Source organism: Cydia strobilella, chromosome 8, assembly GCF_947568885.1.
Source record: "Cydia strobilella chromosome 8, ilCydStro3.1, whole genome shotgun sequence".
In the NCBI taxonomy this organism is placed as follows: Eukaryota; Metazoa; Arthropoda; class Insecta; order Lepidoptera; family Tortricidae; genus Cydia; species Cydia strobilella.
The window spans coordinates 11,789,066-11,816,685 of NC_086048.1; the positions used below are offsets into that span (position 1 = coordinate 11,789,066).

Sequence of the window (27,620 nt, forward strand, 5' to 3'; positions counted from 1 at the left end):
AAAAATAATATAAACCTCAATGACAAATTACATCAAATTCTTACAAACATTGTGAGGTGGATAAACGACCACAATTTAGAAATAAATTTTACCAAGACAAAAATAATGCAATTTAGGCCCCGTCAAAAAATCGAATTAGACATGAATTTTTCCTTCGACGGCATGGAACTAGAATGCGTCCCCACGTTCCCACTTTTCGGCATCACTATCGACACCCATATAAATTGGAAAGATCACGTACAAAAAATAAAAACAAAATACAGCCAATTTAATTATGCACTAGGACAGTTAAAAAGGACCACCGACCTACAGACCACCTTATCGGTGTATTACGCTTTCGCGCACGCGTGGCTTAGCTATGCCGTGATCTTATGGGGCAACAGCACTGACGCACCAGATTTATTCATTTTACAAAAAAAACTATCCGTATACTTTGGAACACTAAACACCCAGAAAGCTGCAAACCATATTTTAAAAACCTTGGTATTCTAACCTTACCTTGTATCTATATTTTAGAATCATATAAATTTGTAAAAAATTACCCAGAAAAGTTTACTAAAATTGGAGATGTACCTCGTCGTTTTGAATCTCGTTCCAAAAGTAATTTAATACAAATATCATCTAATTTAGCGATACATAAAAATGGACCTTATCCCACGTCAATAAGGATTTAAAAAAAATTACCGAACCACATAAAAACTGAACCTATAACAAATTTATACGAATTTTGAAACAATTTCTTGTGGTAAAAGCCTACTATACCGTCGCGGAATATCTACAAAATGATGAGCCAAGATATTGAAACTGGTCATAGATGTTGTCAGATTGTCACCTCTCTTAATAACATTATATTCTTATATAAAATAATAATAAATCAATGGAAATTATATTTTAATGCCTAACAATTTCCTAAGAAATATTTAAATTAAATTAAATTGTATTGAATTAAATTATATTTTGTCATATTTTTAAATTAAGTTTAAAATGTATTTTCAAATGCCTAACTTATTACATTTGTACATTAAATGTTATTCTGTATAGGTACTAGTTCTTAGCTCTTAGCTCTTAAATGTATTGCAATACCCTCACAGGGTTGTGTTGAGACACGTAATGATTTATGCATAAAGGGGCCCACTGACTATCAGTCCGCCGGACGATACCGGCCTGTCAGTTGTTCGGAACTGACAAATTTTTATTCTAACTGACAGGCCGATATCGTCCGGCGGACTGATAGTCAGTGGACCCCTTAAGATCTTTTGTACACACACTAAGCAAGGAATAAGTGAAATGAAAATCAAATCCAAATAAACGTCATTAAATATTCATCATTTAAAACAACTCATAAGTTTCATCTGATTACTTTGCCCCACATGTGGATAAAATGCAACTTTCTCAGCAGATTTTGAACAATCAAGAGAGCCTTTACCAGCTGGTGTGGTGAAAAATTATAAATTGGGGATGAATAATTTTGCCTTTTGCCAATTGTAACCAAATAGAATTTCACAACTACCACGCGCCAACATTTTTTTTGTTTTTTTTTATTCTTCAGATATAAAACAGTGTCGGTATCTCCTTTGAATGTTCTGGGTTATTTGTAATTTTCTGTAAAATAAACGATGCCCTCAATATATGTCTCTGATAGGCTTTACCTATCCTATACGATTTCTTGAAACACCTATGGGTAGATATTTACTCCACGTTACTCAAAATTAAATAGTCCTGGCCTCGATTCCTTAATTGCGTTCCATTGTTAAATAAATAACCGTCATGGGTCGTATCCTACATCTACAAAAAAAACCGGCCAAGTGCGAGTCGGACTCGCGTTCCAAGGGTTCCGTACATTACACAATTTAAACAATGTATTATTTATGTGAATGTTTTTAAAAAACCCGTAGGAGTAGCATCAAAAAATAAGTAATTAAGTCCGACTCATGCTTGACTGCACATTTCTAATAGGTTTTCCGGTGATCTATAGGTAAAGATCTATTTTGTGTATTTTTTTCAAAATTTTTGACCCAGTAGTTTCGGAGATAAAGGGGGAATGGTCATTTTTGCCTATTTTCTTGAATAACTTCTAAACTGTTTATTTTAAAATTATAAAAAAAATATATTTGAGATTCTCACAATGAGCTCTTTCATTTGATATATATAACACGATATAGTTTGACAAACTTTATTTTTTAATTTTCTCATTTACCCCCCAAAAGTGGCCCCCCTGTTTAAAATTAATTTGTTTACATGTCCATCTTTGGGTCACAAACTTACATATGTGTACCAAATTTCACCTTAATTGGTCCAGTAGTTTCGCAGAAAATAGGCTGTGACAGACGGACAGACAGACAGACAGACAGACAGACGCACGAGTGATCCTATAAGGGTTCCGTTTTTTTCCTTTTGAGGTACGGAACCCTAAAAAAGAAGTGATTTGCACTTACAACAAAAGCGTGTCTGTAAACACACCAGCTACCTAATGGTTCGTATTTAATTGCGCCGATTAGATAAATAGGTCGTTGTAATACAACTCTAATCGACCGTGCCTACGAATATGAATTCAATGTGCCGCGTTTTGTTCAACCGTAGTTTACTTATACAAAACTAACAACCATGAAAGTTGGTGTCATTTCACATTGAAAAAGTTAAGTTTGTATATTTGGACGTTTGTTTCTCCTTCACGAAAACGGCTAAACGGATTTAAGTATTTGAAATTTGGCACACATATGCTTATATTCTAGAAAATACTTATACACACTTTAACGATATCTATGCGGACGAAGGAAAGGAGGAGGGGGTAGGAAATAAAAATATGCAGTTTTCTTTCTTTTTTCATCCCTCTGTAGGGCTCGAATAATAATCTTCCACTGACTCCGCTCCGCTCCTGGGCAGTCTGCGTAACCTCGTCCCACCCCATCACCAATACACCGAAACCACACCACCGACGACGCTGCTGTATGTGACCTGATTACACTACCTTACGAAGGTCGATGAGATCGTAAAGTTTGTACGAGTCAAGTCCGGGCTCGTCCCGAAGATTGCGAAGTTGGAATCTCGACACAATATTATGAATTTTAATTCTTTTGTGGTGAGCGTTCCAACTGAACATCTGGGGACCTTCACTAAGGAGGAGTTTTGGCCGAAGGGTGTCAAGTTCCGGCGGTTCCGCGGCCGGCTCCCTGACGCTGCGGGGTTGCGAACTGCGTCGCAGCCATAATTGTGAGTTTTTTTAGTTTTAGGATATATTTATAATAATATGTATGCTAGTTTTAAGGTCTAGCCATGGGCCAATAGTTGCCTAAAAATAAAGATTTTCATTTATTCAATACACCCAGCTCTTCCACGGAACGGCGCCAAGTAAATTTAGGACGACCATGTTTCTGTTTGCCGGGTATCTAACTGGTCTGGGCTACTTTGGATAGATGAGTGTCAGGTTTCCTGACTTCCTGAGGATATGCCCAATGATGGCCCAATCCAATGCCATTTCCGCGTCTGGATCCAGGGACCGGCCCGCTATCCCTTATCGGGGTTTTATAAGGGTATTGCATAAGGCTTAACTCACCATACCCTTTGCCAGACGAAACCCTTTGTTTTGGTTTTAAAAACCCTTATATAAAGCTACCACATTTGAGTAATCGGTAGCCCAAATACCCTTACAAAACCCTTATCATCCGCTCACCAACACCTTGCATATTGCTTATAAGGGTTAGCCTTATAAAGGGCTTCCCTTTTAGCATATAAGCGTGCTAATTTAAGTCGTCTACCTTGTTCATAAAGCACACATTACTTCGAATCCGAGCGATCGTCGGCGGCGACGGCGGCGTTCTTTGACTAGGCAAGTATTTTCTTTCCTTTTCATACACTACCGTAGATATATACTAATCCTGTTTCTTTCACGCAAAGGGAAACCTTTATAAAAAGCGCTTAAAGATAAGGGTAACCCTTATTAAGAGCTAGCCTTATTTATGGTTAGCTTTTCGGTAAGGGTTAGTCAAAGGTAAGGGTATGAATGGGCTTGCAGCTCAAAAGGGAACTATCGTGAGACATATTTCAATAATATGCATATAATATCGAATTTAGCTAAATTACTAGAAAGCACGCAATGAAATATATACATCGCTCTGAACCAAACATTAAAAAGAAGCCTATTTTTTATAAGATTTGTTTAGGTATAGCGGAAAGCCGCTCGACCCCAATTTTTTAAAGGAATACCGCAAATCGATGTACAGGTTAGCCGTTTGGCACACGCAAACTAGAGGTCAAAACAAAATTTTTGACCCGCAGTTCCTAAAAAAATTTCGCTGGGGGGGGTGGTATAATTTTTTTTTTTATAGAAATTTTTTTTTAATTTTTTTTAAACCTATCGAGTGTGGTATCATGCGAAAGGGCTTTTTGAGGCGATTCTAAAAATTGGGGTTCGATATCAAGATATTACGTATCATTTGTGGTATATTGCACAAAAAAAATCAGTAAAGTATATCGTAGCTGGAGGATACAACCTTGATATTTTGTGTCAATAACAAAACAAATTATACCAACTGATGAAAAGGCGCAGTTAAAGGATTAAAGAGGTATTTCCCGTTCGATAAATGGATATTACGTATCATTTTATGATTAATATGTACCGTATCTGCAGTATAGTTCCATAAGTCTCGTGAAATAGGTATTGAAGTAGAACTGTGTCACTTTGTAAAATTGAAAAATTAAAAAAAAATTGTTAATGATATTATTTTCAAAATTGCTTTCTTGGAGTTAGACATGAGGATATCACGTATCATTTGTGGTATATTGTACAAAAAAAAATCAGCCATATCGTGTCTGGAGGAGCCCAAACTTGGTATGTTTCGAAAATTCTTTTTGTTTTAATTTAAAAAAAATGCCCGAAATGTAATGATGTGATATATTTTTAGAATCGCCTTAAAAAGCCCTTTCGTATGATACCACATACAAAAAAATTAATGTTTTACCACTCCCCCCCCCCCCCCCTGCGAATTTTTTTAGGAACTGCGGGTAAAAAAAATTGTTTTGACCTCTAATATGTGTGTGCCAACGGCAAACCTGTACATCGATTTGAGGTATTTTTATACGAACGGGTTAGACTAGTAGGTACATATATGTACAATGAAACAAATGTCGGAGATGTTATAAATTTCTTAAATATGCTCAAGTAGATTCTTTCTCTAAACATCATTTCTCTAGGACATGCGGACTGCATTTGCGAGTCAAAGCGGCGTTGATTTAAAAGCTGCCTTTGTTGCGTTGCGAGATGAGTTTTGACAGTTAATGTGCGGCGCGGGTCGAGGGCGACACAAGCGGGTCAATGACGGGCCTTGGCCTACCTGTTGCTGGCTAATCCCGACCACATAATTTTAATTACTGGATTAAGATTTCTATTAACATTATGTAGGAAAAACTATAAGGTTACAGGCTAAAACTTGAATAACCTTTTCCAATTGTTCATGAAATGTATACTTATATAGTATAATGCACTCAATAAAAAGTAGTAGTAAATCACTTTAGGTTTCTGGTGTTTGGTCAACATAAAAACGAATTGAGTAAAATAAAGAAAAAATACAAGGAAACACGTTCCACGTGATTTTGTTTCCCTTGGGAGATATAAACAACCTCTCACAAAACCTCGTTTTATTTTCGAACAAATCTATTTTGTATCGGAAATTATACAAATAGTCAATACGAATTTAGAAAAAAAAACTTATTCTGCGTTCTTTTTTTTTGTATGCCCTAATGTTTTTAAAGAATTTCCTTTTTCCGAAGTTGTTTTTAGTAACTTCGACGGTACATGGAACATGCTTTAAATAAGAACCATAAAGGCTTGGCCAAACAGGTGATGCCTGTTCAAACAGGTCGCGCGCAGATCGCGCCGGCCTCGCGCTCTCAACACGCCCTCATCGCGCACGCGAACGCGGTGCGGACGCGGCGCGATACAGGCGTAACTAGCGCCCGTTACAGCATGCGCGCGCGGAGGGTTTCTCATTACTTCCTTCCGCCCGCCGGGGGCGCAAGCAAGCCGCAAGGGGCCGCGAGGCGCGGGGCGCGACAGAAGTGGGCGCGATGCCGGCGGGACGCAGCAGTCTGTTTGACGTCGCTAACCTGTTAGCATGGGCGGCGGTCGCGCCTTGTTTTTGGCCAAGCCTTAAACATTTCACTACCTAGGGCCCGTTTCTCAAAAACTTGTAGCTTGTAATACGTCGAAGTCCCTTTCTAACAATAGCTGTCAAAAGCTTTTGTTAGAAAGGGACTTCCACTTGTATTACAAGCTACAAGCTTTTGATAAACGGGCCCCTGCTTGTATTACAAGTTACAAGCTTTTGAGTAAGGGCCCCTGGACGAGTAAAGCAGAGATTGAAGGCATCATGATGTCTTTGCTCTTTTTTCTTCATCGAAATTAAAAACTTTCATTTTGCGAAACAAACAAATTTATACTTAAGTTCCTAAGTACCAACCTATCTGTTTAAATTCGAAGCGTAGTAAATACAAGTAATTTATAGAAGCAATTTACTGCAACTTAAAAAAAACTAAAAGTTTTCCACTAACGATGAGATTTAAAACGTCTTCAATGCTCGGAACTCGAAAAAAGTTCGTTCCATTAAGCGCTACAGCTTTTTCAGTTTCCACCTGGTCGGGTACTTGCGCACTGTTTTTCATTATTTACTTAACAGACATTATCAACGTAGGTATTACATATTAATATCTTAACAATTTTAACGACAGTTTACATTTATTGGTTTATTAAGCAAGGCAACAGAATGTTTTTTGTTTTAATACATAGCATTTACATTTCAATAACTACCTAGCACTCTAGAAATCACATCACTAGCTGGCAAGACGCTGAGGGTGTACCAGATACGGTCGCGCCATTACGTGCGCGTTTATGCCCGTGTGGGCATAGTTTTTAGGGTTCCGTACCCAAAGGGTAAAAACGGGACCCTAGTACTAAGACTCCACTGTGCGTCTGTCCGTCTGTCTGTCTATCTGTCTGTCCACCGGTCTGTCTGTCACTAGGCTATATCTCATGAACCGTGATAGCTAGACACGTGAAATTTTAACAGATGGTGTATTTCTGTTGCCGCTATAACAAATACTAAAAACAGAATAAAATAAATATTTAAGTGGGACACCCATACAACAAACGTGATTTTTTTACCGTTTTTTGCGTAATGGTACGGAACTTTTCGTGCGCGAGTCCGACTTGGCCGGTTTTTTAGTTGAACTGCGCAATGTAACATGCATAATCCTCATTGACGCGGTTTGAACGCTCGCTTGCACGTTATCACAGTATTATTGCGGATGTCGATATACGAGTATCGGTGATTGGTTATGTTGCCAGGTTTATACAGCTGCTCATTGTCCAACAATAGCAAGTTATTTATGTGCGGATAAATTATCCCGTCCGCAAACATTTTCAATAAAGCTATTATATAAACCAACATTATTTGAAAGGCACTACCAAATTCTCCGGTGAATTGTATTTTTATACGTTACGGGTAATAAATAATTTTCATGACCCTATAAAAACTATCTCGCTTGATGTTGTCTGAATAAAAATAGCCGGTTCTTGGTGTCCTTTTGAGCGAAACACTAATAAAAAGGCTACTGCGCCTTTTTACAATGTTCAGTAGAGTTTCGCAGTGATAACGTCGATCAATGGAGACGAAAATGTATCACCCCTTAATGGTTTGTTTTCTTTCCTTAATTTCTACTTCTAATTTAAGTATATATGTACAGTGAATTTTGACATTTAAATGTATTTATACATCATTAACCTAGCATGTTACAGGTATTACGAGTATATAAGTAATTATGTGCACGTTCTCCTATTCTCACCTTAATCAAGACTTACTTAAGCAATTGCGCTTTGCGAACTGATTGCGTTAGAGCGTTTTCACATTGTCCGATCCGACATCGGATGTATGATCCTACATCCGCGTATTCAGGCCACGGGGGCGCGCCCGGGCGCCGTCTTTAGCGGTCACGCACACTACAACAAGCATTATGCCTACACATACGCACACAAACAAATATTATCGGTCCGACAGCTGACGGGCAGCTCCTACATGGCTGAATTTATCGGAAGCGCCTTTCCGAATTCCGATACCGGATTCCGGATGCGCCTATGCCAAAAATAGCTGCAGGAGAGTGCCATTGGCATTAAGTCCGCCTTTTTTGCGTTATTTATCGTTTTTTAATAATAATGATTTATTAAATGCATAAATAAATACAGAGAAACACATATATTTTACATTTTACTTCCTTCCTACATCCGATATCGGATCGGACAATGTGAAAACGCTCTTATTCGGTAATGGGTACCAAATCTCGGGTTAGAATAGCTGAATCAAGTTCTGAACAAACATTGCTATCGACTGTCATAAATCACTCGAATAGTCGCTGGCTTCGAAACGTACCTGCTCGTCTGCTGCGAATTTATTACACTTTCTGACTGTACACTCGACAAAGATTTATTTGTCTGATAACCGTTATCTAAGCCTGCATTTATAATACACACTAGCGGTTTATGAATGCAGGTCTAGGACTTAAAGGAGTATATTTGGTGGAATGCCCCTATTAACGACAAGGACCAATAAAGTCAAGTAAAATACCTACTTCATTAAAAATGAAAGTGAATGTTTTTCTTTCTCCAGGCATGATACGGCGCGGCTCAATGGCCATCCTCGGCGGCGGGGAACCGCTGATAGTGGTGGAAGAGAGCGGCGCAGAAGAAGAGGCCTCCTACCGTAGCCCGGTGGCCACGCGCGGCCTGTCCATCGACCAGGAGTCTCCGCCCGACCCGTACCACTTGTCGCCGTGGCGCGACACTCGCAAGCACTCCCTGCCCACGCCTTCTTGTACTACTGGCCCTACTGCTAGTCAGGTCAGTTCGTAGTGAAAGAGTTTTAGAGCAGAAGAAGGCGCAGCTCGGTGTTCACGCGCGGGCTGATCATCGACCAGGAGTCCCCGCCGGACCCGTACCACCTGTCGCCTTGGCGCGACCCCGAAAGCACTACCTTCCCACGCCTTCTTGAACTTCGTTCCCTACCGCTAGTGAAGTTAGTTCGTAGTGGAAGAGTATTAGACCAAAAGAGCGGCGACTACCACAGTTGTGTGGCCAGGCTACGCGCGACCTGTCAATCGACCGAGTCCCCGCCCGACCTGTACCGTATCACTTGTCGCCGCGACACCCGCAAGCACTCTCTGCCCAAGTGCCCACGACTACTTGTACTTACCGGCCCTACCGCTAGTCAATTAACACGTTCGCGGACGCTCAGTCACACCAGTTGGACACCTAAATTTTGTATGGAGATTTTGGGACTGTTATAGCATTCCCGTCACTACAGACATATCAATTAGGTTGCTATATGACGCGTTATTCTATACAAGTCGAATGCTATGCGATTGCATCAATATGAAGTATATTTTTTATATGCTATGTGACAACAAATGCTATACAATTCGGATGCATAAGCATGCCTGTCACATGATGTAGTCAAGATGTAATTCTATGTGACACCGCATGTTACAGCATTTTTATTTGTGCTCAACGGCTGATACTTTTGACTTCTAGAGGCGAGATTATCTAAATCGAAATTTCAAACTTAATTTTTATTTCTGTTTCAAAGTGAATCAATTGCCGGGAACTCCGCGGTTTTACATACTTTAGACACACTGCTATCTTACAAGACCAAACTTTAGGCTAATATCTTTAGATACACTGCTATCATACAAGGCCAAATTCAAGCCTAAATCTCCTGAATACGTTTCAGCATATCACACCTGAAAGTTGACTAAATCGAAATTTCAAACTTAATTTTTATTTCTGTTTCAAAGTAAATCAATTGCCGGGAACTCCGCGGTTTTATATACTTTAGACACACTGCTATCATACAAGACCAAATTCAAGCCTAAATCTCCTGAAAACGTTTCAGCATATCACACCTGAAAGTTGTCTAAATCGAAATTTCAAACTTAATTTTTATTTCTGTTTCAAAGTGAATCAATTGCCGGGAACTCCGCGGTTTTATATACTTTAGACACACTGCTATCTTACAAGACCAAACTTTAGGCTAAATCTAATGAAAACCTTTCAGCATATCACACCTGAAAGTTAACTAAATCGAAATTTCAAACTGAATTTTTATTTCTGTTTCAAAGTTAATCAATTGCCGGGAACTCCGCGGTTTTACATACTTTAGACACACTGCTATCATTTAAGACCAAATTCAAGCCTAAATCTCCTGAAAACCTTTCAGCATATTATCACACCTGAATGTTGACTAAATCGAAATTTCAAACTAAATTTTTATTTCTGTTTCAAAGTGAATCAATTGCCGGGAACTCCGCGGTTTTATATACTTTAGATACACTTCTATCATACAAGGCCAAATTCAAGCCTAAATCTCCTGAATACGTTTCAGCATATCACACCTGAAAGTTGACTAAATCGAAATTTCAAACTTAATTTTTATTTCTGTTTCAAAGTGAATCAATTGCCGGGAACTTCCTCGCTCGATTTAGAACCGAGAACTCCTAAGTTCTGTAAACAATAGAGCAAGAGCTTTCGTTTGGAACCAAATATATGTCTGTGTGTTGTTCAATGACATCAGCATAGCATGTGTGAACTTAGCATATCATATAATTGATTGATTCTCAAAATAGTGGCATCGACAGGTTAAAGTGAAACCCTTTTTTTTATTTTTACTTTTTTCACATTTTAAGGATGGAAAAATATTATTAAAGTATCAGTTTTAGCATTTTTACTAAAGGCCACGAAAAAATCATACAAATGTAAAAGCTATAGCCTGTTAAAAATTTGAAGGTACAGGTGAGAGTGACATTAGACAGGTTAAAGAGAGTTGTATGGAAAATAAAATAAAAGTGTTATCAATTAAGTAAGTAAGTAAGTAAGTAAATATTCTTTATTGCACCAAAATTATACATTTTACATACATGTAAAACTACAAAGAAATATTTAAAGAAAAAATAGAACCAGGTAACAACAGGCGGTCTTATCGCTAAAAAGCGATCAATTAATCAATATATTTTTGAAATATTTTTACAACCAACGTTATGATCGTAGCTAAGCCGAATCTGAAAGTGCTCTGATTTTAATTAGTTTATACCAAAATATGTGCGGTCGAGTTATGGTAACAATACCAATTATGTTTAAGAAATTTGTTAATTTTTATTATGCTTATTTCTACGAACCATAACTAAATGGCACTAACTATATATTTCACAACCTCAGTATAATCATTCACAATCACCATGGACATAGAAAAATAAGTAAGCTTAGAGTCCTCACTCCATACATTAGTTTCCTTACTTAATAGTAATATTAAGTTGTTTGGTTTGGGAGGTATGATAAAAAGTTTTATTAATAAGTTCAAAACTCGCTTAAAACTTAATAGCAAAGTACTTATTATCAACTCTAAAACTTGTTACAAATATAATAAAACTATGAAAAAGGATTATATTGCGTATATTCGGTATATTGAATTTATAATACATCCCGACGTTTCGAACCCTTTACAGCGTTCGTGGTCAACGGGTGACTGAGGAAAAACTACAAAGTGCAAAAATACCCACATACTAAAAACAATGAACCATCATAAACTATAAACTTTAAGGCTGGTTGTACATGCAAAATCGGTTCATAAGGCTAGTTATAAAATACAACTATTTTCAAGTAAAGATATATATAGGTATACGCGATAAAAACTACGCCGAGTTTTGAATGATTCACGGTTAGTTTCACTAGACTTATATTGATCCCGGTCTATATCCCGGTCAATATAAGTCTAGGAAAACTACGCCGGCTCCAACCCTACACCTCGAACCCGAGAATATTTAATTCCCTCCTAAATTGTAGGAGGGTATCCCAATATGAGTATAATATGTTTTGAAAAGATGTGTCCCGCCAAGTTTGTTGCCGGTCCCATATTGGCATATTTCAAATGACTACAATTTAGGAGGGAATTAAATCTTCTCGGGTCCGAGGTGTAGGGTTGGAGCCGGCGTAGTTTTGAAATTTTGCCCTCTATTTAACATATCAAATTTAAGACATAACACACTCAAATCCAAACAAAATAAACAAAGAAAAGCACTCATATTCATCGTATTCAAAATTCAAATGACTTTTGCACGCTAGCGGATAAAATAGACTTTTGCACGCAGATTTCGCGCTATAAACTGAGGTTTTCCGAGCGAGTGAGGTGAAAAAAATTTTTCCCCTGGCAAGCGTCCCATTAACATTCATCCATTGTACATGGGGCTCTTTAACCTGTTTATGATCACTTTAACTTGTACATTGATTACAGGTTAAAGTTACACAGGTTAGAGTGAAAAGTGTTGTTTATTTATTTTATCTCTAAAACCGTTAATCATACGCATTGCTCATTTTTAGTATCAATCAGTATTACTTATTACAACATTAAAATGGTATAGCAAAAAAGGCTCCATACCAAAATGATAAAATAATTACGGCAAGTTAAAGTCAACATACCTGTTACAAACTCCGGATTCCTTCCTTCAATTAGTTTTATCCACAAAACTACGACACCTCAGGCACGAAAGTTTACTACGACGGGTAGTTCGATACTAGCGGCATGTTTTGCAGGGATTATGATCTTAATATGTTTTTCTATGTGTGAGTCAGATGCATAACCACGGATGTACAGGTTACAGTGAAAATATCGCTGGACAAACTTCGTGCCCAAATATTGTTGTATAAAAAATATATAAAAGACCAGTGCTATAAAAAAAACTAAAGGTATTATTCTTGTTGTTATATAGCATGATATTTTTGTGACATTAATTGGTGCTTATAAAATCTAAAGAACTAAAACTAGAACAGCGATGCGTTTGGACAAGACAGGTTACAGTGAAAACTGGTACTCTTTTTTTTTAAATATAAGTATTAAATTTAAATAAAAATAAAGACTTGGCCTCGATAAACATTGTTTTTGTTTATCTATACATATTTTTGTTTCATATGAAAAAGAGAAAATAAGCATACATTCCATTCAAAAACTCGATGACAGGTTAAGATGCCACTATTTTGAGAATCACTCAATTACAATAATAGATAAAAAAAAATAGTGAATGTTCTCAGAGATGCTTTTTTTGTGTCAAGAACTCTTTTTTACCATGTGTATAGGCTAGGATATTTTTTTTATCCCATTTGTAAAAAATGATATGCTAGTGTGTGAACTTAGCATATCATTTTGTGAAATTCCATAGTGTTGCTTTTTACGATTAAAACGCCAGAACTATTGCTAAAAAGTATCAGGAACTCTAGAACTATGGTGCATGCTAATAGAACTCCAATAAAAACGTGATCTGCTAGACTTTGTTATGCCAACTTCACAGACATGCGAGATTATTGCTCTAAAGACTCATTGCTTACTCCTACAAACACTTTTATACTTTCTTTCTTGTTCCCTCATTGCATATCATCATAAATATGTGTCCATCTCATACGTGCGCTATTCCAAATACCTTCGACGTTCATTCGACTTAACTTATGCGATTCCACAACATCATGCGTTTGAGACCGCATAATATATCTAAAGAATCAAAGGTTCTGCTCATGGCATGCCGTGGAGAGCCGAGTTGCAATGTTGAGCTCTCTTAGTATGAGGAAGTTTGTTCTTCTAGCTGTCCAAGGTATACACAGCATTTTACGCCAACCCGACTTCTCGAAAGCGACAATCTTTGCCACATTTCACTTTTTGAGTCCTTTGTGCGGCATCGCAACGTTAAGTCCTGGAATTGAAGTGTCTACCGCTTTTCCTGCCAGGCTGATTGATATATATTCTTTTTCGGATGCATCTGCACCAATCTCAAGACATGAAATATACACAAAAGTATGCCATAATACTTTTCATAAGGGGCTTACCTTGTGAGAGGTGGTCATCGAGAGCTAACAGACTATAATTTCACAATTATATCACCAAAACTATGACTACTAACGTAATTACTTGAATAATAGGTATACACATTCATGCCTCACTTTCTTATGTTAACCGTTATCAAAATTTGGTTGTAGTGCAATAACGAGCAAGTACACATGTTTGTTCATTAAAACACAATCAAAAACTTGAAGAAATTGTAAGAAAAACATTAATGACGATATTACAAAAATCCATAAAAATAGCGATCGCGCGCGAATTTCGCCCAAATTGCACGTGTCCACTCCCAGACGCACCTGCTGGGCTACTAAGAGAATCCCATACAAAGGCAAATGCTATAGCATCCTATGCGAATGCTATAGCATACGCGTCACGAAAAGGGGGGCACAATTGTACACGTCACAGCATAATTTTTAACTGCGATAAAACTATGTAATATGACAGTATGCCTTCTGTGACTCTGGTGACTGCTAGAGGAAATGTTGGTAAATAATATGATAGTGACAAAGCGGATTGGTAAGCATATCAACCCATAAATTTAAACCGAAAAACGGATTCAATAGCATCCGCGTCACCAGGAGTAGTACAAAAACGGATGCTATGCAATCCGCGTCCGCGAACGTGTTAAGAAAGCGACTGTCATTTGTCTTTTCAACTAACTCAACTAAAAAACAAAGCCATGCTTTAAAACATGCTAAAGTCGTACATATATTTAACGATTCTAAACCAAATTTTATACTACAGGTCCGCCGTCTATCAGAGCGAGGAGAAGGTGCCGCCCGCGAAGCGCGCGAAGCTGCCTTCCTAGCGACGCTGAGCCAGGTCCAGCCACAGCCTGGTGGTCGAAGGTAAGGAACAACTTGCCAATAGTTAGATTTAATTTTAAACTCAATAGTGGACGGATGACTTACTCAGCAGATCGGCACTTAAACTTGCACATAGTATGTAGTAATGAGTTAGGTACATGTAATAAAGTAGTCGACAAATCTGCAAATGCAGGATGCAGAAATAATAGCTGCATAACGTAACTAAAACACAAAAAAGTGTTTGTACCCAGTCATTTTCTGTCTGATTTTCTCTATTCTATTGCGTATATGTGTACGTTAATGATGAAGTTACTTTACTGTTCTCTAACAGTATCTTTGCGTTGCCTGTCAACAAGTCAGAATGATTAACTAAATAATGGTATTTCAGACATTCCGTTGTGACAATATCACGCGTGCCACAAGCGCTGTTCGGTCGAGGTCGCCGCGAGTCCATCGCCGCCTTCCCCGCGCTGGGCCGACGTCGGGACTCGGTTAAGAAATGTTAGTATCGCGAAATTTGACACTACTAAACTCTATTATGGTACAGTGGCAAAAATGAGTAAAAATTAAAAAGTGGCAACACTGTAGTGTCGTCCCGTTTTTCTTAGATTGATTTGAAAGGGACGACTCTACAGTGTTGCCACTTTTTAATTTCTACTCTTTTTTGCCAGACTGTAAATACCCGTCAACCAGGCGTCATAGGAGTACAACTTTCACTTGTACTTCAATGGGTACTTACATTCAAGCAGTGTCAATCGGTTCCGGTTAGCTCTTGTCAACCAGTGTGCCTCTATTTACTAGTTAAATAATAATATGAAATGTAACTTGATGGGTATTTAAGCCTTATATTACTTTGACTTTACGTTTACGGTGCCCTCTTACTCCACCACATACAGCTTTCCTGTAATTATTTTTCAATAATATATAGTATATTCGTACGTACTATTATTTTCAAATCACTGTTCAGAGGCTAATCACTAGGCCTGTTCCAGGTCCACCAGCAACCGAAACATTAGGCAGCACCCATAATTTACAACTCGACATCATGGATGACATCGTACAAGCTCGGAAAGTACGTATGCGGCTTTGGAATACATCTAGTGAACGCGTCTGTGAAGTGCAGCCACTGGATGAACGCTCGCCGATGAGCGGGTCCGTGCGATACACGAACCGTGGCCGACGGCACTCTGACTTCGTCGGGTCGCCATTGCCGCCTATTCCTGCTCGCCGTCGTGCCTCCGAGATGCCGCCACCACCCCCCATCCCGCCGCGAAGTGGCGCTGGCGTTGTCTGCACTGACACAGATCTCCATCACATGCTCAATGCGCTCACATCTTCTTCTACTGAAATAGACCTCTGCGGCAAGCCCGAACGAACACGACGATTAGCCGACACGCGCTCTAGTAGCTTCGACGCGTCCACTTTACGAGACAAACCCCCAGGATCAGGCACTACTTGGTTCACGCGACGCCATCAAACCTTGGCGACAAAGAAAAAAGTAAACGAACCACAGAAAAAATCTAAAGTCACTTTTGCACCAGACGCTAAACAAGCCCCGGGAGATATAGCGGTGGTCGTGTGGGATCAGCCGTCTGGTTCGATCGTAGATGCCAGCGCCCTTGGAAGTGCAATCGAAGTGTTTCTCAGGAAGGGTGGAGCAGGAGACCCTGGAGTTTCGGGCACTACGGCCACCACTTTGAAAGAGACAGGAAAAAGTACTGGCGCCCGGCCCAAAGTGCCGGATCCGCCAGAGGCATCTCGGTCGTCGGGCCGTCCTGGCGATGAGCGCTGGTGTCCCACCAGGCCCGAAGATGATGAAGGAGCGCAGGGATGTGATGCAACCCTATGCTCATCATTAAAAGACCTTTTCGTGTAGACGCACCCAGTGCGGATTACTCTTGTAAATTATTACCTAGCCATTACTGATTGATTTCTTAAAAGGAGAGTGAGATGTGCGAGAAGGTTCATGGTCCTAGGTCCGCCGCGACTCGTTCCACGTCCCTTTCTCGCGTTCGATGTACCTTTTGTACTTTATGAATCTTTCAATGTGATAGTCTGTGCGCTGAGCCTAGCGCCGGTCGTCCCCGCTGTTTCATTTCTAAGTGTGAATGCATACAATGCCTGTATTACCGTCAGAAAATCCTTACATGCTTCGCACAAAATCTGACCGTTTCATACCTGCGCCCGACGCCCCGCTTCGCGCGCAATTATTTTTAGAGTGAATTCTATTTTCATTGTAAATTTTTAATATTAGCAAGCAAAATATTGACTTATTGTTAGATAGATAAATATATTTGTGATGAGCGGGCGCGCGTTTTCCGCCGCCTCAGCGGTCTCCCGCCGCGCGCCCCACCCCGCTCCCCGCCCCGTGTCGTTCGACAATCTGTGTCTTGTAATCCACTGTAACATTAAACAATTCAACTTAATCATATAGCAGACAAAATTATGGAGTTTTCGGGAGAAATGTACGCTTAATAGAGGAAAGCGGCTGACTGTCGGTCGCTTCTTAATCAATAAAAGTTTTTATCGATGTTATAAGTTATTTTATTTTCCTTAAAAAATATTCGAAGCTAATAAGCGACGGTGTTCACTAAATTAAGGACTAAATTGGGGAAGTTACGGTCAGTTAATTTGATGTAGGCTCTTGGGCAAAGTTGAAGCCTCAGAACAACCTACTTCCCTTAGCGATGACGTCTGAGATCGCCCGTGGGACAAAGGCGAAGTTTGTAGACGCGCCAATCAATTTGTTAACTGTTATGCAGAAAAACTTTTCAAATTACAAGGACAGCTGCAGGTGTCACTTCTGCCCATAAAATATACAGCCTTTTACATGACACGGTTTTTTTTACCAACCCGGAAATCTATACGAATAGTAAGCTGTTATCGTGTACTAAACACTATAACAGCTTAACTCGTACTACGAGCAGGTACATACATAAATAATTTGCATGACACGATAATTAAGTAGGTACATGATATGGGTGTCAGTAAGCTTGTTATATACATAACCATACTTAGATTGACCTGAGAACATGATCAGATGAGACTGATGCCTAAGGTAGGGAAAATGATAAGCTGAAAGCTGGTAAGTAGCGACGGTATCTTGAGAACGTGGTGAGTGGCAAATATCGTGTTCCTTGCGTGAACTGCAAAAGGAGCAAGCATTTTCTAATTGACATTTTTTATTTCAAAGACATTACAACTGGTTATTATTCACGGACTTAATCGCGTGTAATAATGGTGTTCAAGGGGGAAGTAATAAATTACAGCCACCAAATTGCGTGCTCTTTTTGACATATTTCTTAAGCTTAATTGGCTTAATCGATATTTAAAAAAAATTGTATAATTATGTATCTACAAGTTACAAGGTATTAAATGTGACTGACAACCATTCTTAACTAAAAACCATTAAACGAAGATAACGCGTGCCCCTAAACATAACAAAGTGTACAAACATTATTGAGCGATAATGTCAGGCGTATCTCGCCCATAAAACTCATTTCAGTCCAACGTGACATTACAGTGTAGAGGGCGTTTAATGAGTTGGTATTAAAAATACTTGTGCTCTTCCAACGATCCTTACACTTGGCTGGCGTCGTAATAATAGTATCCGGCGGCCCTTCTGTTCTAAGACAGCTGCTCAATATGTATGTTTACGTATGCTCATAATTTACAAGTATATTATTCTTTATTTTTACTTTTACTCTAAGTGTTGTGTATATTTTCAACGCTAGCTTGCTACAAAAAGCTTTGACAAACGGACAGACAGAAACGTCTACCTAGTAATAATTCAATTTTTCCTTTCCCCCGAGCGAAGTGCCTGGGGCGATATCAATTCCATATTTCAAGCGTAATATTAGTTAGGCAAAGTGCAAACAGAAGCCTGATATTAGAGCGGGTTTCAGTTAGTTCAGTTTAAGGAGCAACTTTTGCAATATTGCTTCATTCATATTTTTAACTTCTTATTTTATCGATGTCGAGTTTTCTAAAGGTTTCGATATGATAAGGCATAAATTCACATGATATTATGATGAGTAGGTATGACTGGCGCTTGTCTCTTAGTCCGCTGTGTCAGAGAGTAGTGGTATGTATGTTTTATCATGTCATTGCATGCAAAACATATGATCAGTTGATCAGAGCTCCTGGTGATGGTGGTGGTGGTGGAGTCAGCAGCAGAAGTTTCTAAGCGGGCGAGGTGTTCAAAATGAACTGAACACATCTGTATTGTTTAGAGAAAAGAGCGTGTGAAGGTCATTTTGAACACCTCACCAACTTAGGTAACTATTTCTGCTGCTGACTGTACAATGTGTTAAAGACAAAGGGCCTGCTTTATGTTATGTCCTGTCAACAATTATGGTGAGTTCTAAGCGTCCATATATTACGTTACACCTAACGATGCTCATCCGGAGAACAGACTAACTAATAATGTAGTATTTGCGAAAGAAATTCCATAGTGTGCGAACTTTTAGGCTCCAGGGTGTGATGATGCCAGCTCTGCCGACGGCGAGCGGTGTGGTTGGAGAAAACAGCATTACGACAAATTATTCTTCTCAACACAAATCATTATAGTTACAAGCGGTAAGTAGAAAAAAATAAAGGAAATATGCTTTCGGTAATCCGGCAAGGTGCAATCACCTGGCGCACGCATATACGCACAGTCGTAACATTTGCCGGTTTATTGTCCAAACATTAAAACCGCTACAAACAACAGTTTAATTTAAGAATGTCGGTCGAGTTGAAGAAACTCGCAGTGTGTGCTATAAGACAAACGTGAACACTAAAGCGTCTTCCTATTCTCTGTTCTAGAACCCATAACTAGTAATAGGAATTCCTTAATGCATTTAACATTTCCAAAAAATATCGCCATACTGCATTTGACTACACTATAACAAATTACACTCGACATACAATCAGATAGCAAACACGATTGATTCACAGAGTTTGGATAAAAACACATATGATTGTTTACATGTCAATAAGCGTAAATGTAACTGTGATAAGCTAGTATACGTAGAAAAGTTTAAATACCTAGGATTAACAACAGGGGATTACTGCAATGTGCTGCCACCAGAGTGCAGGACTAGCCTTTTTAGTAAACCATACAGTAACTTATACTTACAGTAACTGTACCTTGTTGTATATACTAATATAGAGTAAGGCATTGTTACTAACAACATTTTTATGGGCCCCAGGCCTGAAATAAACGAATATTTAATTTAACAGGTTTTTGACAAGTATTCAGAGATAACAAAATATGACATTGATGCACCAAGGCGGTTTGTTTACAGAGAACCTACCGGGAGCGAATGCGAAATTTCGCTATCTGCCTCCTTATCGCTCGAATTTGCAAGAGTGACAGAGATGTTAGATAACGAAATTTCGATTTTCTTGTTTTGCGATAGACCCTTTGATTGGTGGTGGTGGTGGCGTCCCCTGCGCATAGTTTCGCGTAATATTCCCTATTGATAAGAACTTTAATGGAAAGACACATGTCAACAATATAGTATGTAATAGATTGAGGTCTGTACTGGCAAAGTTTTACCAGCTAAAGAGTAGGTACATTAAATAAAAATACATTACGAGTTGTATAGTACGCACTTACCGACTCTCTAATTAGTTATAGTCTTATTGTTTACTAGCTGTTGCCCGCGACTTCGTACGCGTGGATTTGTATGTTGGTGGTTATATATTCTACATGAGCATAGAACATTATGCAGCAAAAGATATCAGTAATTCAGTAGGGACGGTTAATCATTTGTTAATAATTATAAAACGCATGAAATTTGTCAGTCACAAACTACGAAGTTTCAAGCCCCCTCAACCCTCTTAGAAGATTTTCAAGTCAATTTCAGTTTATAATATATACCCCGTTTTTTTACTTGAGTCTTGAGCACTGGAAAAATGTATCCCGCCGGGTGCAGCATAAAAATTAGCTTTCAGGGAAAAGAGAATCTTCCCTTAACCTTGCGATGACTACAGGAAAGATGCGAACGTGGTAACCATACTATAAAATGTGTATGACCCAAATAGGTTAAGTTATTTGTATAATAAAAACTTCTTAACAAAAAAAATAAACCGCCGAAAAAACTGATAAGCAAAAAATTATAAACTTTTTTTATTTAACCTTATCTTAAACTCAGATAGTGTTGAGTCGGCGCCAAACAAGCAAATTCAAGCACGTGAATTAGCAATACGTTTTACATTATATCACAAAAGGGCGTTTGTTTGAGCAAAGGTTTAATTGGATTTTTACTCTCTTATAATTAATATCAGCACAAAGATAGATAGATAGAATACTCTTTATTGGCACACCTCAGTAAAAGATAGCGTAAAGAAAAACAATTGAACACACTGTTATCTTAAAATGTTGGTAGTTGAATATAGCCATTGGCACGGCATCGTGTGCCGAAGCTGGAAAACTATTTCGACTTCGACAGTCTATTAACTGCATCTGTAGCTCAATGGAGAATGCATGTAATTATTACTGCCATTAGTGTCAAATTGTATGTTGCCTTTTCTTTTTTTGTCTCTTGTTATTGTTTGTGTCACAAAAGCATGTAAGTTGTGGTTGAATAAAGTTTTATCTATCTATCTTTCATAGTTGTTCATGTAATTATTTTGGAGAATTAAATGTGCTGCATTATGCTATCTGCGATGGGAAACGGGCTGTGCCTGCGAGTTAATGCGTGTTGGCAGCACATACACCACGAGCACGCCACGAGCAATATTAATTAGCAACACATATGTAACAGACCATAGCAACATACACAACACAACATACTTTTCAGCGGGTCTATCCGCGAATCAATTTTATTTACCCTTGTTCTCGATATTTCGACGGAGGTTTTAACTGGTCTTGTTCGCGGATAACTGACGTCAAGAATGTTTTAATATGTGTTAAAAACGGGAAAGTTCAAAATGTTGTATAGACCTTGGGGAGATCTTGTCTCTTTTGAATATGGTTTACAATTGCCAGCTGCGTCGACGGTTATAATACACGATCAATTATGTAGTGTAAAAGTATCATTACAACTCTATGAAGGAAGTAAAATGTCTTAGACTACTAGACATTCAAACGCAGACATTTCAAATTACCGCCTCCGCTGAAAAGTGTTATTAACATAGCTTAACGTATCAACCTACGGGATTACCTGAATTTCAGATAAAGAACCTTTAATTTAAACTCGTTGTAATAAGGAGAATTAATTACGAAATGTGAACTATAGGACATACACAATTGTAGCTTTACCTAAATGTAATTAACCTGCTAATAACACTATGTAGGTACTCGTAGTTTTATATACGTGAATATATGTACGTGAGTTGTGTAATGTTGAACTAATTTCTTCTGAGTAATGTTAATTGAATACCTCCCTTGTGTGATTATTTGTGTTGTGATATGATGCCACCAATCTGAGTAATTAATTATTATTTCCATACATCTTATTGTGTGTCTTACGAATGATGGACAAAAAGACGATTAGCATTATTTTTTAACTTGTGTATTCTACAGTTTTCTTTACATATTTTTTTTTAAATTTGTAATATTTTCTGAAACTGACGATAGGACAGTAGGTAAATTATTTGCTTGTCAAGAGATAATATACGGTACGCTGACATCAGCTACCTATAATACTAAAAAATTCACGGATCCCAAGGGAAAATACCTGGAGAGCAGCGATCCTCGTAACAAGGTAAACTGAAACACTCGCGCATTTGAAAAGCGCCATTTGGTAAAATGGATTAAAGATCTTTATACAATTTGGCATTTTAACTTTTGTTAAGTCGGTCGTTTTTCGTTACAGCTTAGTTTTTATTCAGTTTTTAAAATTTAAAAGATTCCGACGAAATGAGAACCCCCTCCTTTTTTTGAAGTCGTTTTAAAACTTTTTACGGACGTGTAGAGATATTAATGACAGTGACCAACAATTAAGCAAGGATAGGTTCAACATCATGGATTCATTTAATTAGATAGAAGGTTGTTTACGCTCGTCTGGTTTAATCAACGAGCTTCCCTTAAGGGATCGTAGCTTCGTAGCGGCCTACGAACTTACTAGTCGTAGCCGTCGGCTACGGAATTCTGCCGACGGCGGAGCTGTACGGTCCGATTCGAAGCTTAAGATGCATCAAATATTAGGTCTAGAAACGATATACATTAGATATGTCAGTGTAAAAAGTGACGTTTCTTCAATCAAAAACGAAATTAAATTTCGAATCGGTAGGCGATTTCATTTTATACGATCTTGCTTGAAAATAATCTTAGTGCATCTCGCTTTCACGAATATATAAATGAGAGTGACGTGTAGTATGAATAAAGTGATCAAGATAATATTATAGAAATTGGAAATCGCATCTTGAGTTCAAAGTTAAAAGAGTGTTAAAAAATATGTTTTACATAAAAAAAATGACTAAGTTCTCCGAGTTACTCTGAATAAAAGACAGTGCCCAAAAGATCGGGAACTTTTAAAAACAAATATACAGTGCTGGACAAAAAGAATCATACACTTGCACGAAAATGAAAGTTTTTATGTGTAACTACTTTATTAATTCCGCTATATACCTTAGGAAAACTTGTAGTACATTTCATGGCTATTTCAAGATTCATCCAAATTATTTATTTACAAACGTAATTATCGATAGCACGTCATTTTGTTCTGGACAAATTAAATCATACACGATCGCAAATTAAACTTAGTCTAATATTTTGTGAGGCCTCCCTTTGCGCTCAACACTGCTGCTAATCAAGTTACACGCTTTGGAACAATTATACATTTTAGGTGTGCCGAGTCAATATTGCCCCAAGCTTCTTCCAGAGCTCTGAAGTAGGAATCCTTGTAAGTGACATTTGTTTTGTTAATTTTGCCATCCAAATATCACCACAAGTTCTCAATCGGGTTGATATCGGGCGATTGTGGAGGCCATTCAAGCTATTTGAACCTATTTGCCTTGAAGAATGCAGCAGATATCTTATATAGCTGTGTGCTGCGGGTCATTATCTTGCCGAAATAGATACCGGTCCTCCAAGCCAAATTTAAGTAGTGAAATATCTAAATTCTCTTGCAGGCTGTTAATATAACCTTCAGAAGCTTCTAAGTTGACATGTTAAAATTAAAAATATATATATATTTTAAAGAGGGCACTTTCATACATATACATGTAACTAAAAAAGTATAATCAGTATATAATAATTAATATATTATGACACCTGATTTGAAAGGTTTTTAAAAATAAGGATAAGGTTTCCAAAAAAGTTTTTGATCAAGAGAAAACTTTTTAAAATAATCGCTTCGAAAGTCGAAAATAATGTTTTATCGTATGAAGGTAGGGAACCCTCCATTATGCGTGGCCCGACACACACTTGGCTGGTTTAATTGAGTTGGAAAGAACTTCGCAAAAGTTAGGTTCTAAATCAGGCACTTTATTTATAATTGTGCTTGTTGAGGTTATTTTACCGCATAAACTGCCCCATAAAAATCCTTTTTCGCAGTTTTCAAATCCTGAAAATAAACACAGTATAATTAATTAATTGTTTAATGAAAGTCCGAATAGAAACAAAATATCAGATTACGGATTGTTTGCGGGCTCGCTTAGTCACCACCCGGTGTAATTTAATTAGGAAGAGAGTGTATTAACCAATTTAAAGGATTGAGCGGTATTCACTGGAGATTTTAGGTACCGTCATCATTTATTTTCCTGTTAATCTACCCAACTGTTAACGTTTAGGCATCCGTACCAAATAAGTAAAAAAAAATAGAGAGAGAGAAAGAGAGACTAAAGCAAAAGATTACGAGCTCCTATAAAAAGGCGCACGATAAAATATTAAAGGGTATAAAAGTCGACTTCTTATTTTACTAACTTGAACTTGACAGGTAAAATACAATTTCCAATTTTTAAACGGGTTTACTGCCATATTAAATAACGGGTCACTCACGTATTTTAAGTCGAAAAACGCTCGACATGTTTCACTCCGTACCGAGTAGTATCATCAGGAGCTTGCGTTGACGGTGACGGACCGGCGCAGACTGCGGGCCGCAGCCCTCCGCGCCCGATGACTCGGCGCGGGCGCCGGTGGCGGCAGGGGGGGGCGAGAAACTACCCTCGTTTACGGCATTATTATCAAATGATGGGTTGCACACAACACTCACTACGTCATTCGCTAATGGTTCGTCCACCGACGTAGTACCCAAAACAGTTATCCAGCTCGGAGGCACTGACCAACCACAATCACGGTTAAAATTCGGATGACAACTAATTTCGATAGCCTCCCGTACTTTTTGCTGAATCACAAACTTTCCCTTGGTGTTTACTGCCATTCAAAAAGTGTGCACGCGTTTTTCAAGCACTGATATAAAAAAAATTAAATCTCATAATTCATAATTTATTTATTGCATCCATGGTTTACATTAGGTGTACTACATACATAGTGGGTTTCACATGGAGCCTGGTAGGGCACAGCAATAGTCTTAAATCTAAGGTATGCTAGGTATTAGTATTAATGTAATCATTATATAAATCAACCCTTTTACTATAGTAGTGGCTCTTACGGAAAATTACGATGTTAGGAATACCAAATCAAGTTAAATTTTATCTCTAAAAGTGTAATAAACCGATGCAATATCTCCGAAACTACAGGCTTCGCTTTACACTGATTAGTGTATAAGATTTTATAAGAATTCAGTTTAAGTAATATCGAGGTTATTTGACCTCGGCCATCAACCAATAACAATGTTTGCCCGGGGGCTCGGGGTGGCTCTTGATTTTCTATATTGCGAGAAATGCCGAAGTAGATTGCCCTTTAGTATTTCTAATACATATTAGTTGTTGCGTGTTACTGAGTAGTTTAATTTATGGCAGGGATGAAAGTTTGTTTAGTATAAGGAAGATCCTCTTGACTAATTGTATTAATTGTATTGTTGAGTTAGCCGCGACCACGACCAGTGAAACCTGTGTCGAAACGTCGGTAAATAAAGGTAACAAAATAAATTTGCGATAGACCCGTTTGTAAATGTGATTTAATATGTGTTCAAACCGCGAAAGTTTAAAATGTTATAATTGTATTCATTTATTTAAACTTTATTGCGCAGTAAAAGTTGTACAAAAGGCGAACATAAGAAATATTTTTTCCTTGTTTTCCTTGATTTCCTTCTTCTAACTTGAATTTTGAATATTCTTGATTTTCTGTAACTCTATTTTCCTTGTATTTAATAAAAAACATTTGCAATGTATTTTTTTATGTTTTAAAAGTGTTGTTCTAGCTTCCGCACACGTGCGAAAAACAAATCGGGTCCCTCACCTCAAACCGTATCGTTGTGACAAGTCGGTGAGGCGCTATTACGCGGGATGGGCATGTTTTGGGTTTATTTATGTACTAGCTGTGCCCGCGGCTTCGCCTGCGTGGAATTCGGTCTGTGTCAGTAAGCGGCTAATTCACCCCTAATTTATCTCCCTGTCCCCGGGAGACGGAACTTAAAGTAAAGTTGACAAATGGATACGCTAGAGGACTGTAGTCCAGATAAAATATTTTACAATTAGGTACCTACCACCAAAGATAGATATAACTCCGTAATAGATGGATACAGTCTAAGGAAAAAACGTGCCTCGAAAATCACGAAAATTTGATTCTCGATCAGATGTCGCTACTACCTTTTGCCTACTCTCGTATAGAGGGCGTTAACGGTTTCGTTTGTTATTATTTAACAATTTTAACGCATATCAGTGAAAGAACATGGGTCAAAAAAATAAAAATAATTAATGCAAATAAAAAAGATCGTTTATCCATATTTAAATACATTTTATCGTATTTTAATAAATCTTCATTTTTAGTTTTAAAGTGTGTCGATAGATGGCAGTGTGGTTACAAAATTTACTATGACAGTACCGCTCTATAATATTACATCCTCTTTGCTACCACTAAATAAAATTACACTCCAAAAGGTTTTTGTTGCCCTTATTCAAATTTTTGACGTGATTTAAACGGCATAGAGTAGTAGGTGTATATCGAACGATACAGTACCATTTTTGTATTTTTACGTCCTTGACTGTACCTATCCAAATCGGGTACACTACATATTTCCGAAAAAATATTATTCCGAATTTTAGAATGTCGAATTTTATCATTCCGATTTTTAAATGCTCGACCCATCAAAATTCCGACTGTCATAATTACGAATGATGGAAATCACGAAGATTTATATTTCCGAAAACCCAAAAAGCCGAATTTTGTAAATTCCGAACTACATAATTTCGACTATAACAATTCCGATGGTGGCAAACACCGAATTTAACATTTACGATTTTCAAAATCACGAATTCGGAATTGCCCTTATCCGATTCCTATTTTAAATATCCCAATTTTTAAATTTCCACTTTTTTGGCAACAGTTCGTTTTCTTGGGGGTCGCAGTTCTAACCTAACCTAACCCACTTTTCTGGCAACAGTTCGTTTTCTTGGGGGTCGCAATTCTAACCTAACCTAACCCACTTCTAGCAACAGTTTGTTTTCTTGGGGGTCGCAGTTCTAACCTAACCTAACCCACTTCTAGCAACAGTTCCGGTTCGCAGTTCTGTCTAATTTATTTATGCCGAATTTTTATGCCAAAAATATTTTATGCCGAATGCCATGACGCGGCACGACAGGTACCCGTAATAATTACTAAAACGTGAGTCTTCATTTGAATATCACGGACTTCATTTTTCCAATCTTAAAAAACCGAATTTCTGAATACCGAATTATTTTATTTCCGATCGGACAATGATTTTTCGGAATTTAGGAATTCGGAAAAAAAATATTTTCGGAAAAGTGTAAAATCGGAACTTTAAGCTTTCTGTCAAGTGACAATCGGATTTAAAGTTTTCGGAAATAGCACATTCGTGATTTTATTCCATCGTGTTTTTAA

At 38.0% G+C, this 27,620-nt stretch overlaps 1 protein-coding gene across 2 annotated transcripts in view; it reads left to right on the forward strand.

The window, feature by feature from the left end:
* LOC134743635 (uncharacterized) overlaps positions 1–17,298 on the forward strand; it is a 37,343-nt gene extending 20,045 nt beyond the window's left edge. The window contains exons 3-6 of one of the 2 annotated variants that reach the window (XM_063677214.1): positions 8,655–8,884; positions 14,664–14,767; positions 15,114–15,226; positions 15,718–17,298. In XM_063677214.1, the coding sequence (XP_063533284.1) occupies positions 8,657–8,884; positions 14,664–14,767; positions 15,114–15,226; positions 15,718–16,601 (1,329 nt within the window). In that variant the 5' untranslated portion in view covers positions 8,655–8,656 and the 3' untranslated portion in view covers positions 16,602–17,298. The remainder of the gene's footprint in view (positions 1–8,654; positions 8,885–14,663; positions 14,768–15,113; positions 15,227–15,717) is intronic. The other variant, XM_063677215.1, reaches the window with a different exon arrangement.
* Positions 17,299–27,620: the final 10,322 nt, after the last annotated feature.